The sequence below is a fragment of the Xylaria bambusicola genome (genome assembly GCF_022495145.1).
Source record: "Xylaria bambusicola strain CBS 139988 unplaced genomic scaffold F5B22scaffold_14, whole genome shotgun sequence".
Lineage (NCBI taxonomy): Eukaryota > Fungi > Ascomycota > Sordariomycetes > Xylariales > Xylariaceae > Xylaria > Xylaria bambusicola.
Window position 1 is genome coordinate 44,373 of NW_025953567.1, and position 11,606 is coordinate 55,978.

Below are 11,606 nucleotides of genomic sequence, written 5' to 3' on the forward strand. Positions count from 1 at the left end.
ACAGTAGAGGTAAAGACTAGGCTTGAGATGCCTGATCAGGTTGCTTGAGTCCAAACTCGTGAACCCTTGCAAAGTGCGCACGAACACTGCTCATGCTTGTAATGGTCGGCGACGCGGCTCTACGTGACCTAAACAGGCAGTCGGTTGTGCTTTATCGCGCGTTTGTCTTACTACCCTGCCTCGCCTGCTCTTCACATGTTACAATGCAGAATTTCAGACTGTATGGCAGCATACGAGCGCGCGCAGTCTACACATACTTAAGTAGGTAGAGTGATGCAGGGGCGGCTATGTGCTCTAGTGTAGGTAAGTAGGTAGCGCATTCAAAAGCCTCATACATCATGGCGTGAGATAGGGGCGCAAAGACACTCTTTAGTACACGCTCCATGCTTACTTACCTAGGTATATCATCTCTTCTATGGTGCCATACCCATACCCGCGGACAGCATCCACCAGCAGCACCCTTTTCGTTCAGGTGACGGTGGGAGTATGCGATACCCACAGAAACCGCGTGCGTGGCTGCTGGCAACAGCCAAAAGAAGCGGCGTTCAGGAGATCGTAAGTTTTTTTCAACTCTGAACATCGTGGCCTGGGTCTGGTCTGTGTATGGCATGTTGATCGTGCTGCCATTCTCTTTTTCTTTTCGTTCTTGAATGGCACATCTACGATTCTGTACGATGTACTTAGACAGTGCACGGGAGATGACCGGAAGACCGGTTCTGGCCGGTGAATTTCACCGAGTACTTCGTACATCCTTACAACGCCATTATATACCGGGTTCCCCGCGGGGTACGGCACCTAGCGCAGACCTTCAGAGGGGTCGATGGTGGCGACTAGGCAGATTGTCTTCCAGAGTCAGCCCCAGAACCGAGCTTGGGTCTACTTTGGTCTGCCTCAATTTGCAAATTACCTAGAGCCATACACTTGGGGCTACAGGATCGTATTCTCGTTTCCGACTGTCGTCGCGGATGGGACAGACGTCACCGGTCAAATCCCAAGAAGCTAGTGCTAGTGATGTACCTATTGCCGTCGTCCCCAGTTGGTCAGTTAATCAGCGTGAATACAACCGCTCGTAGCCGAGCGAGTGTCGGGCCTTGCACCTGATCACTTTCCAGATTATACATTGCATCGGGTCAACCGCCTCGTTCCAATACTGCCGGAACCGACCGTCCTCGAAGGCGCATTTTGATGTCATCTGTCCAGTCTTCTGTTTCCATTCTAATGAAGAGAATGCTGAGGACCTTCGAAGACGAAATCCCGATCCTTCGTGCGTTCAATTGGCTGCGAGGTCGGCATCGCTCAGGACCTCGCCTTGATAACATCTTTCTATTAGGTGTATTCATCGTCTAATAGAAAAGCAAAGCCGCCAGTAGGATCACAGGGAGAGATCAAGCACCAGTATGGAATGAGGTAGGCAGGCACATCAAGCCTTCGCCAAGTCGACCGGGTAGTGCCCCTAGATTCGTGCTTCTGCAGCTATGATTCGTGTGATTCACGCAACGGCGTCGTGACACACCACCAGCTCACCTCCCCGGGCTGGTGGCTGCGGGGTAAGCTTCTTCATTTTCGCCTTTGAGCCGTGCAGCATCTCCAAGACAGGATAGCTGTGCAGAGGCTGTGGTACTGGTAAGCGCCTCACTAGGCTGCCGTTAGACTTCTCCCTAGAGTATGGATTGACGTAGGTGCACAACTGTCACCAGCAGATCCCTAGATACATACCGATAAAGTAGTAGTCAGATACAAGTCTACTCTTCCTACAGCCACAGCCCAGGCTGGGGAGGGCGGGATCAATGTCAACCAACCATTTCACTCCGATGTTTGCCAGGCGAACCGAACATTCGACCGTGGCTGACTCTCGGCGAGGAAAGGGTAATCAAATGTGAGTGGGGGGACAACACCACATACAAACACTCACATCCCACGACAAAGTGAGGCATATATAAAGTGAAGGATATCGCCTGACCCTTCATAGGACATATGCTCCCTCTACTCCTGCTACGCTTCTTCTCACTGTCTCTCACAAGAAAGGTCTAGCACCATTTAAGCCAAGTTACACTCAGGAATCGATTTGCATCATTCTTCCACGATACATCACCGTTGTAAAAGCATTGAACATCTTCAAACCTATTTCGTCTACGGTCATTCCCAGCGATGTATCCTTCACACTGTTGTCAGTGCGGCGGCGTGTTTGTCATCAACACGAGCTGCTCGTGGTGCAATCACGAGGAGTGCGCCAAATGCGCCTAATTCTTCCAAGTTGACACTCTCAGAGGGTGAGCAAAAGTTGAATAACATGTCAGTACGTCCCATCCTCGATATGACGAGCTGAACGTTATTAACACGGCTCTTAGTTTTAACGCATTAATACCCCGAACGAAGATACGACGAAAAAAAAACTCAGAGAGAAACCACAAAAATTGATGTTGGCCACTGTTGCGCACTGAGAATTGTGCCTATCGACGGCTCCTTTTGTATGAGCAGGCGGAAGTGAGGCGTTCGTCCTCACATCGAGAGCGGAAAGACATGAACAGTGTATTTGTGGCGGAAATCTCGGTGCAATATGGAGTTTGATTCAAGCCCTGCTTCGCGCGTTGTTTACCAGGCGTTGAGATGTATGAGAATGAACAAAACGGTCTATGGTTGATAGCGTTTAGATACCCTTCATATTCTCTTCAATCCAGCTTGAATTATCGTATCCTTTTTAGCTCTGCGCTACCGTCAACTTTCCGAGTGGCTGTCAGATTCGACATGTCACATACCAAGTCGAGACATAAGTGTTTCCCGCTAGTGTAGTATTCTTCGGCGTGGAAACATACCGGTCGCAAGTCGGTCAGCGAGCTGCAGTCATACACAGCTCAACGTTGGCGCATTTGTTTCAATGTTGGTGGTCTGTTCGTCATACCATGATGCCAAGCCCATTCACATGCACCAGTGTGCACCTTCGTGGCACACGTACTAGCTATGGGGTCGTTTCATCGATGGAAGGTCTGAGGGTTCGGAACCGATAGGTCCTTTTTCTGATATTCGACGCTTACATACAGTAGTACACGACCATCCACGCCTTGTAATGCGGACACACTAAGCGATGTGGACACGGGGGAGGAAGCGCAATTGTGGGTTAGCTATGGAAAGATCCGGAACACCTTTGCTTCCAGGATGCGGCCTGCATCCGAGAACATAGCAAGGATAGGCTGCCTGGTCGTCGTTTACCAGAAACTTATTCCTACTTGCTGCCATGCCATCCGACCCCTTCCAAGAGCATTCATAATAACAGGATCCGTCCTCTTTGCGGAGGTTCGTCGTCTCCACAGTAAGCCTAGGCAGCTTTACGCGGGTCAGCATAGGCACTGCTCAATGGGGGTAACGTCTCTCGACTGGCCCGCGAGAGGACAAGTTGACGCGTGATTGGTATCGAAGATCTACCTAATTCGCTTCGTTCTAGACGACAAGGCAGGAATCAACTACTAACCTGCACAAAAGCACACGAGAGATGAAAACGGGGAAAGCAGCCTTAACAGGAGAACCGGCCGCTTCTGTTAGTCTTTTGATTTTTCAAGAGTTTAGACACATTAACAAAAATCCGATATGAAACTTCGACTTTGGACAGTCAGCTCAATATGTAACTCGCGTTGACTCCCTTGCTGTTGGCTGCCTTGGTCGATATGCCAGAATATCCAGGATAACATTGAACTCTGCGGCAGGGCCCATGCTCTGACGTGTAAGAACTTGTTCGTAGATTCAAAAAGCGGTCAAAATACCGTATATCTTTTCTCAGCTACCTGCTTGCGCCACTCTAAGTGCCATGAAGGGATAGGCTCATCAGATATCTGGAACAAGACAGCACTGTTATGAAATGTACTATCCACACCTACCTCAAAAGCGGCAGGTGGCCAATTGGACTAATTGAAGCTATCCCCACAAATGGTTCGCCTCCATTATGCGCCTCGTTAGGACTACAGTAGTGTATTCAACCACATAGGTAATGACGGGGTGCTGACTCCAACAACATGTTACCGGTACAGCTTCATCTATTCAACTAATGGACTTTCCTATAGAAATTGATTAAATTAAACTCTAAATTATACTTGGATTATTAAGGATACCTGTATCTGGTATTTCCTTTTCTTTATTCTTACACCACAACTATGGGCATTGGGTGTTCTTCTACTTTGAAAACTAAGTGGGGATCATGTATGGCTGATGCACTACGGCTGTTAGGAGTTCTGCCTTGCTTGCATATTCACCTAACCCAGGGCATCTTGAGTCAGCCCGCGAGAGTCACTCCGAGATAGCCAATTTGGACTTTCTATCAGCCAGAGTATTGGGACGAGATACGCTAGATGAAGTCTGCCTTGCGGCAAACATACATAATATGTCGCTGAGCAAACATTGCTTGCATATAAATAAATGACGATAAACTCTCACGTAGTTCTAGGCCAAAGATTTGGTTCAATACTACACGGCATCAACACCAATCAGTGGCAACTTCAACAGCGATATTTTCCTGCATCATTAAGGCCTTTCTGTCGCAGCCAAACAGCTCATTCGTGCTCTTTTACAACCTGTTAGGAGGAACCATACCAGAGTCAGATCTCATAATGAGGACTAAATGCATTGACCCAAGCGATTTGGGTGGCGATTCTATTAACTCGCCTTCTACACCGACCTCTACTGATGATCCAATCACGACCATCCATCCTCTTAAAAACAAAGATGGTGTTATAGTGACAGTTCAGCCACCGGATAAGCCATTGAGTCCCGTCGCAGGTCATGTTCCGTGCGACATCGTTCTCGTCATCGATGTCTCTCAAAGCATGAGCGACAACGCCCCAGCCGCAGTGTACGATGAACAAGGAAACGCCGCCAAAGAGGATTTCGGTCTGACTAGTAAGTATTTGATGGATATTCCATTTTTATCCAAGGTTGCAAGGAATAACGCTAACACTCGGAAATGAAGTTTTGGATCTTACCAAGCATGCTGCTCGAACTATAGTGTCAACACTCAACGAAGGTGATAGGTTAGGGATCGTGACCTTCAGTTACAATCCACAGGTAGAAACCCGAAAGAGACCGAGTACTATCCAGGAGTTGGGCTTATATTTTCGGTACACAGATTATACAGGATCTTACTCCGATGACGGAAGAGAACAAGGCACAAATGAACGTCAGCATCGACAGCATGCGGACAGATGGTGCGACCAACCTTTGGGGAGGAATCACAGAAGGTCTTAAACTATTTGAGCCTGGGTGTTCAAACGGCCGTGTACCGGCGCTTATGGTTCTAACTGATGGACAACCTAACACTCAGTGAGTTCACTATAAGACACTTTTACTAAGTATAACAAACTAACAAGTCGTAAAGATGTCCCTCTCAAGGCTACGTTAGAAAACTCCAAACTATGGGCCCTCTACCGGCCTCGATTAACACGTTTGGTTTTGGGTACGATATTCGATCGGGGTTGCTCAAGTCCATCGCAGAAACTTCTAATGGAAACTATGCGTTTATCCCGGACGCCGGCATGATAGTAGGCATTCGTTTCCCTACGCTCTTTGTCTTAGCCGCTAATATCGGCCATAGGGAACAGTATTTGTACATGCAGTGGCACATCTAATCAGTACGTATGCAACACGTTGTACATTAGAGATAACCGCCACCAAAGGCGTGCTCTTGAGGACAACAACGGGAAAGCGTATTTCAGAGGAGCAAGACGAGGAAGAGGCTGTCGGTAGGGGAAAGCTGACGATTCAACTTGACAACTTGCAATACGGACAGTCTCGCGACATTTACCTGGAGAGTGTTGACGAGAAAGGACAAAAGAGCGCATTTACAGGATCTGGGGAAGATGGGATAATGCATGCAACGCTCAGATACTCCCGGATGGGATCAGCTGAATTTGTCACTTTCGCACACCAAGATATTGCCGAGCCCTCGAATCTCGGACCATCTGTGATCGCATACCACCAGAGTCGCTCGATGATTTGCGATTTGCTCTCATCCTTCGCCCCAATCTGGAACTCCGAATACGTGGATAAGCGCCTCGACAGTGTCCAAGATGAACGACGGCGTCTCCAGAAAGTTATCGATAGCATCCCGGCCAAGGATTACAAGGACAAATACAACAAATCGCTGATGCAGGATCTCAACGGGCAGGTCAGCGAGGCGCTGTCGCGCGAGACCTATTTCAATCGATGGGGCCGGCATTTCTTCTTTAGCTTGCGAAACGCTCATGAGAAGCAGCTGTACGTCCCACAATCCCGCAGAGGCAAGAAAAGGGTTAAAGACTAACATGGCAAAATCTCAATTATAGCTGTAACTCGTTCAAGGACCCGGGTCCTCTCATGTACAACGATAACAAGCTCTTCAACGAGTACCGCGACAACCTCGACGCGACCTTCAGTCTCATCCCGCCTCCGAAACCTACCGCTCGAAAGCGTAAAGCCAAGGCGCCGAAAATCTTCTCCATGGCCAAGTTTCATAGCCAGGGTAACCCGTGCTTTGCCGGTTCGAGCCATGTTCTGCTCGCGGAGGGTTACGAGACGCCGATATCGAATCTACGACAAGGCATGTTGGTCAAGACGCCGGTGGGGGCTCGTGGTGTGCGAGCCTTGTTGAAGACGCAGCCATCTTCTAGCGCTACCATGTGCCGCGTTGAAAACTTGCTCGTGACGCCCTGGCATCCCATTAAAGTCGATAGGTCTGAGAATGAACACATCCACGGTACCGAGTGGGTATTTCCTATAGATGTTGTTAAGTCAACGGAGGCCTACTCAGAACCTGTTTACTCTGTACTGCTTGAGCCGCATGAAGACGTGGACGCCCATGCTATATATGTCGGTGGCGTCTGGGGCGTCACTCTTGGACACGGCATTACCAGCGGGAGTGATGTTCGAGCTCACGAGTTCTTAGGCGACTATAGTGCCGTTTCTAGAGAGTTGATGACGCTGGGATCTGGTGAGGATGGTGTGTACTCTAGTGCTGGGGTGAGAAGAGATGGTTGTACGGGTATGGTGTGCGGTTTCGCATCCCCACCATCGATTTATGCGAACGAGATGAAAGGTATGGATCGCGTGCAACCATATAGCAGGGTCGAAACATTGTGTGCTTGAGGATACCTAAATAGGTCGACTATAAGGTACAGGAATGACAAGCTTCATATATCTCGTAAGACATGCCATTCTCGCGAATCTGGTATAGACACACGTGAAACAAAGCGATTCTGAGAGTGGTGATGTAATACTACGCCAGATGTTCCCTGTGATCGACTCGGCTCTATTTAAGCTTAATCGAGCAACTCTATACTCCGTGGTAGTCTCTGCAAAGCCCTCGTCATGGATTGAGGAGCATTTTATATAAATTACCTTGACTGGCCGCAAAAACAACTCCATAAGTAGCATATTTTCAATTGCCGTCGTGAAGTCTTTCGTGAGGAATTCTACATACAATGCCGTCAACAAAAGGGAAACCAACCGATCCTGAGCTCCGAGAGGGTCTCAAAGAGGGTAAGTGCATCACCAGTGATCGAAAAACTAGGAATTTGCTGAGCCAGTGGACAGAAATCAAACAGGAACCCAATAAATCCGGAGGTGGCGAGGGAGAGTGGTCCGCTTGGAAGGTATGTACGCAATCTCTGTGTCTATCTACTTGTCCCATTTGTTATTTCATGTTGGTTTCTCGATCGCTGACCTCACCGTCGTAAAAGGCGAACAAGTTAGCCAAGGAGTATGAGAAACATGGTGGTGATTACGAAAATCAGCCAGGATCCAAAAACGAGCCTAAAAAGGGGGCACCCGAGGCTAAGAGCGAGTCTAAAAAAGAGGGGGGAGACGTAGCTGGACTGGCTTGAGCCTGACTATATAGAGGGGATTGGGCTTTAGGTTGAAAGCATCAATAATTAGGCTCTAGATAAATGTAATACTGCGACTCTACGGTATTGATTGTTGTGTTTTTGATATGGGCAAGAATATTGTGAAATAGATGACGAAAGGATATTTGCGCGTGTGGCTTATGCCCTGGGGGAAGATCTTGGCGGGGTTGCTGCGGAGCCTAAAGCTACTGTGGCTGAGAGCTCCTCCGGGTGCCCGCTGGGGTTATTTGGTTAGAGCAAGGGGGTCTCCTCCAATAGCAACCTTGAACACATGGCCTCAGCTATCAACTTGTCTTGAGTCTTGATTATCGTCATCTTGCTGAAATGTCCTTTTCACCCATAATATCTCCGCCTTGAATTTTCACTGCTTCAAAATGCGGCAATCTCAGGCCTTGATGCTTTTGGGCATCATCGCCCAGAATGGGATTGCCAAAGCTTCTTCATTACCGAGAGGCGTTGGTCCTGAATGTAAGCAAGCCACTTTGTTCTAAGCCAGACGGCCTCTGCCTCTCTGTCTTTTTTGGACAGCATCGAAACCCGCCGCTTTTTCTACCCTGCCCATCGTTGGCAATCAATTGATTGAATGGACTGATTGTTCATGCAATGCATAATTGAGATCATGTGCTAACGAATTGAGCTCCGCAGTTGCCAAATTTTACGAGATCAAAGAGACCTTCGCCTGCATAGCTCATCCCTCCGTCGTTATCAAGGCCTCGCAAGTCAATGATAACACTTGCGACTGTCCTGACGGTTCAGATGAACCAGGCACCGCTGCCTGCGCCATTCTCGACAGAGCATCGCCTATACAACCCCTTCCTGCGTCTCTGTCAGGAACCACCAACACAACAAACGCCTTGCCCGGCTTCTGGTGCGATAATCAAGGTCACATTGGCGCCTATGTGCCTTTCATGTTTGTCAATGACGGTGTCTGCGACTATGACCTGTGCTGCGATGGTAGCGAGGAGTATGGACGGGCTGGTGGTGTGAAGTGCGAGAATAGGTGTGCAGAAATTGGCAAAGAGTGGCGACGCATTGAGAAAGAGCGCACTGAAAACCTCGAGCGGGCAAACAAGAAGCGCCGAACCATGATCAAAGAGGCTAAGGAGCTCCGACGTCAGGTAGAAGCCCGTGTTACCAAGCTCGAAGGCGAGATCAGAGACCTGGAGAAGAAAGAGGCTGAGCTGAAGACTAAGTTCGAGGAGGTTGAACGGTCAGAGCGTGGCAAGGTCGTGCGAAACGAGGGTCCGGGTAAACTTGGCGTGCTAGCGGGTCTGGCTAAGGCAAGAATCAACGAGCTTCGAGACGCCTTGTCCGACGTCGTGGATGAACGCCAGCATCTTCAAGGCAAAGTGGCCGAACTGGAGGGTATCTTGTCTGCCTTCAAGGAAGAGTACAACCCCAATTTCAACGATGAGGGTGTCAAGAAGGCTGTTAGGTCCTGGGAAGACTATGCGGCTCGAAAAGTAGAGGAAGCGGCGGAGGAACTCGATCTCGAGGAAGTGATGAAGGAGGATAGCGAGACCTCTGGGATCAATTGGAATGAGTTTGAAGATGAGGGAGCTACCGACACTGACATATGTATGTGTCCCTACTCATCTCCCAGAACGTCATCTGGGTAGTTTGTTTTTGCTAACATACAGCAGTGTACAGTTTTGAGGCTTATCTTCCTGGACCTCTCCGAGATTTCCTACACGGGAAAATCACCAACTTACGGGTATGGCTGATTGAAAATGGCATGCTGGCCGACACTATATCAAAAGAAGGAGAGTCGCAGCTAGTTAAGGCAGCTCGGGAAGCCCATGACGCCGCAGCCAGGGATGTACAAACTAAGCGGAATTCCTTGAACGATGAGAAGCAGAATCTTGAGAAGGACTTCGGCACCGACGACATCTTCCGAGTTCTCAATGGCAAATGTACGTCAGTTGAAGCCGGCGAGTACGAGTATGAGCTGTGCTGGATGACGCAGACGACGCAGAAGAGCAAGAAGGGCGGCTCACGCACGAACATGGGCAATTTCGACAAGATCACTTTCAAGGAATCGGACGAAGAAGAGCGCCATGACGGCAAGGGCCTCGGCCGTGGAAAGCGCATGGTCCTTGAGTACACCGGCGGTCAACACTGCTGGAACGGTCCTGCCCGCAGCACGAACGTATGGCTCGCGTGCGCCGAGACTGAGGAGCTATGGCGGGTGAGCGAGCAGGAGAAATGCGTGTACAAAATGGAAGTCGGTACGCCGGCGGCATGTGAGGCGCCTGCCAAGCCGGGTCATGTGAAGGATGAGTTGTGATAAGTCTGGCATAAAGATCCATACATACGGCTAGTCCGAGGCAGGACTCGAGTTGCTACATTGGCGATGCAATGGATATACTTCATTGAAATGTGGTTGGCAACTGTACAGAGAGGCATGGATTCGGCGCAGCTAAAACTTAGAGAGCGGATGACTTATTATATGAATACAATCTTCTTCATTTCTCATAATTCGTGGATTTGCTATGATTTTCAGATACAAATGATGTCGCCACAACGCCAATATGCCAAAGGATAAATACACCAGATGCTTACCGTACCGCAGCTGCTAGCTTTCTCTGTTTATTTCGTTCGTCCTGTTCAGCGAGGACCTTGGCCGTAAGCGTAGCAGTCATGGAATTATTGATGCGACTCGAGATGTCGCCTCGATCTTTCTTTTGTTTCTTCTCCTTTTGCACCGGCTTGTCTCCGTTGGCACCATTCTCATGTGCTTTCCCATCTTCTTCTTCCGCTGCCTTGCGCTTCTTCTTGCCGCCTGCGGACTTGTCCTTCTTCAGATTATGCGCTAGACCAGCGGTTCGAAGCGCTTCTATGCGCGCTGTGCACTTTTCAACGTCGGCCTCGTCTACGGGCAGTATGGGGACCAAATCGCGTAGCGGGAATGCTTCACTGCACTCTGGGCAGTTACTTCTCTTCTCTGGCGCCGCATCCGCACCTGAACTCTCCTCGGCCGCGAGGAGTTCTCTCACGACTATCTCTGTGAACACGTGGCCGCAGGGCACTACGTACACGGCGCGCGTGCTAGGGCCCAACTCCTTCATGCTTAACGGACACGTGCGAATCTCGCCGCGCTTCTCGTCTTTCCGGATGTTGAAGCGCAGCTTGACGACGTCTTTTAGAGAGCGGATGCCTGAGCGCGCGAACTCGGCTGCTTCCTGCGATTGCTTCTCCTCGGCTGCGGGCTCATTGGCGTCGGCGCTGGGCATTAGACACCGCAGCACCGTTTCGTAGTTGTATAGGCGCCCGCGCGAGTCTGATACGGTGTTGTGGGGGTCTAGCGGCTCCGACGATATGGGACATGTCGTCCAGGCGTGTGTGAGGGACTCGAGCGCTGTGGCTTTGAGCTCGGATGTCGTGGGCAGGCGGGCGGCTTCTTTGACGAGCTCGCGCCGCTTCGGGATTGAGCCACCGTCATTACCCATGAGGACGGCTTCTGAGAATGCACGTTCGGGATGTCTGGGTGTGTGTCGGTTGCGCAAACTGGGGTCTTCAATGGCGGGCTGTACAGCCTAAAGAGTCGAGTATCTAGTTTTAAGGCCTGATGCAGGCGATAGGGAAACAAACAACTACCTACTATAATTGAGGTATCTACTTGGAGGGTTTGCGAAGGTCGAAGCCAGTTCAATGGATGTTTGCCACATTTGATAAGATATGGAAAGCTCAATAGCACTAGCGTACTTTCTCGAGTAGCGCTGGAAACAAAGGTCTCCACCTCAC

At 49.7% G+C, this 11,606-nt stretch overlaps 4 protein-coding genes across 4 annotated transcripts; 3 read left to right on the plus strand and 1 right to left on the minus strand.

Moving 5' to 3' along the window:
* Positions 1-4,595: 4,595 nt before the first annotated feature.
* F5B22DRAFT_635432 (hint-domain-containing protein) lies at positions 4,596-7,104 on the plus strand (the record flags this gene model as incomplete). Its single annotated transcript, XM_047977139.1, has 6 exons — positions 4,596-4,884; positions 4,955-5,035; positions 5,067-5,304; positions 5,360-5,522; positions 5,576-6,237; positions 6,306-7,104. The coding sequence occupies 6 exons, from the start codon at positions 4,596-4,598 to the stop codon at positions 7,102-7,104; spliced, it is 2,232 nt and encodes a 743-aa protein (XP_047832015.1).
* Positions 7,105-7,439: 335 nt separating this feature from the next.
* F5B22DRAFT_645157 (uncharacterized protein) lies at positions 7,440-7,841 on the plus strand (the record flags this gene model as incomplete). The annotated part of the gene is made up of 3 exons (XM_047978541.1): positions 7,440-7,497; positions 7,552-7,610; positions 7,698-7,841. 3 exons carry the CDS (start codon positions 7,440-7,442, stop codon positions 7,839-7,841), a joined length of 261 nt encoding a protein of 86 aa, XP_047832016.1.
* A 258-nt stretch (positions 7,842-8,099) lies between these two features.
* F5B22DRAFT_601004 (glucosidase II beta subunit-like protein-domain-containing protein) lies at positions 8,100-10,324 on the plus strand. Its single transcript, XM_047974579.1, has 3 exons — positions 8,100-8,330; positions 8,508-9,440; positions 9,506-10,324. The coding sequence occupies exons 1-3, from the start codon at positions 8,237-8,239 to the stop codon at positions 10,147-10,149; spliced, it is 1,671 nt and encodes a 556-aa protein (XP_047832017.1). The 5' UTR covers positions 8,100-8,236; the 3' UTR covers positions 10,150-10,324.
* F5B22DRAFT_601006 (Rtf2 RING-finger-domain-containing protein) lies at positions 10,325-11,551 on the minus strand. Its single transcript, XM_047974580.1, has one exon. It carries the CDS (start codon positions 11,309-11,311, stop codon positions 10,421-10,423), a length of 891 nt encoding a protein of 296 aa, XP_047832018.1. The 5' UTR covers positions 11,312-11,551; the 3' UTR covers positions 10,325-10,420.
* Between the last annotated feature and the right edge of the window lie 55 nt (positions 11,552-11,606).

What these genes read in the sequence shown, in the direction of transcription:
- F5B22DRAFT_601006 (XM_047974580.1), bottom strand. Translation starts at nt 11,311, where the DNA reads ATGGGTAATGACGGTGGCTCAATCCCGAAGCGGCGCGAGCTCGTCAAA.
- F5B22DRAFT_601004 (XM_047974579.1), top strand. Translation starts at nt 8,237, where the DNA reads ATGCGGCAATCTCAGGCCTTGATGCTTTTGGGCATCATCGCCCAGAAT. An exon ending in GAGAGGCGTTGGTCCTGAAT is followed by an intron (nt 8,331 to 8,507) that starts GTAAGCAAGCCA and finishes TGAGCTCCGCAG; the next exon opens with TTGCCAAATTTTACGAGATC. An exon ending in AGCTACCGACACTGACATAT is followed by an intron (nt 9,441 to 9,505) that starts GTATGTGTCCCT and finishes AACATACAGCAG; the next exon opens with TGTACAGTTTTGAGGCTTAT.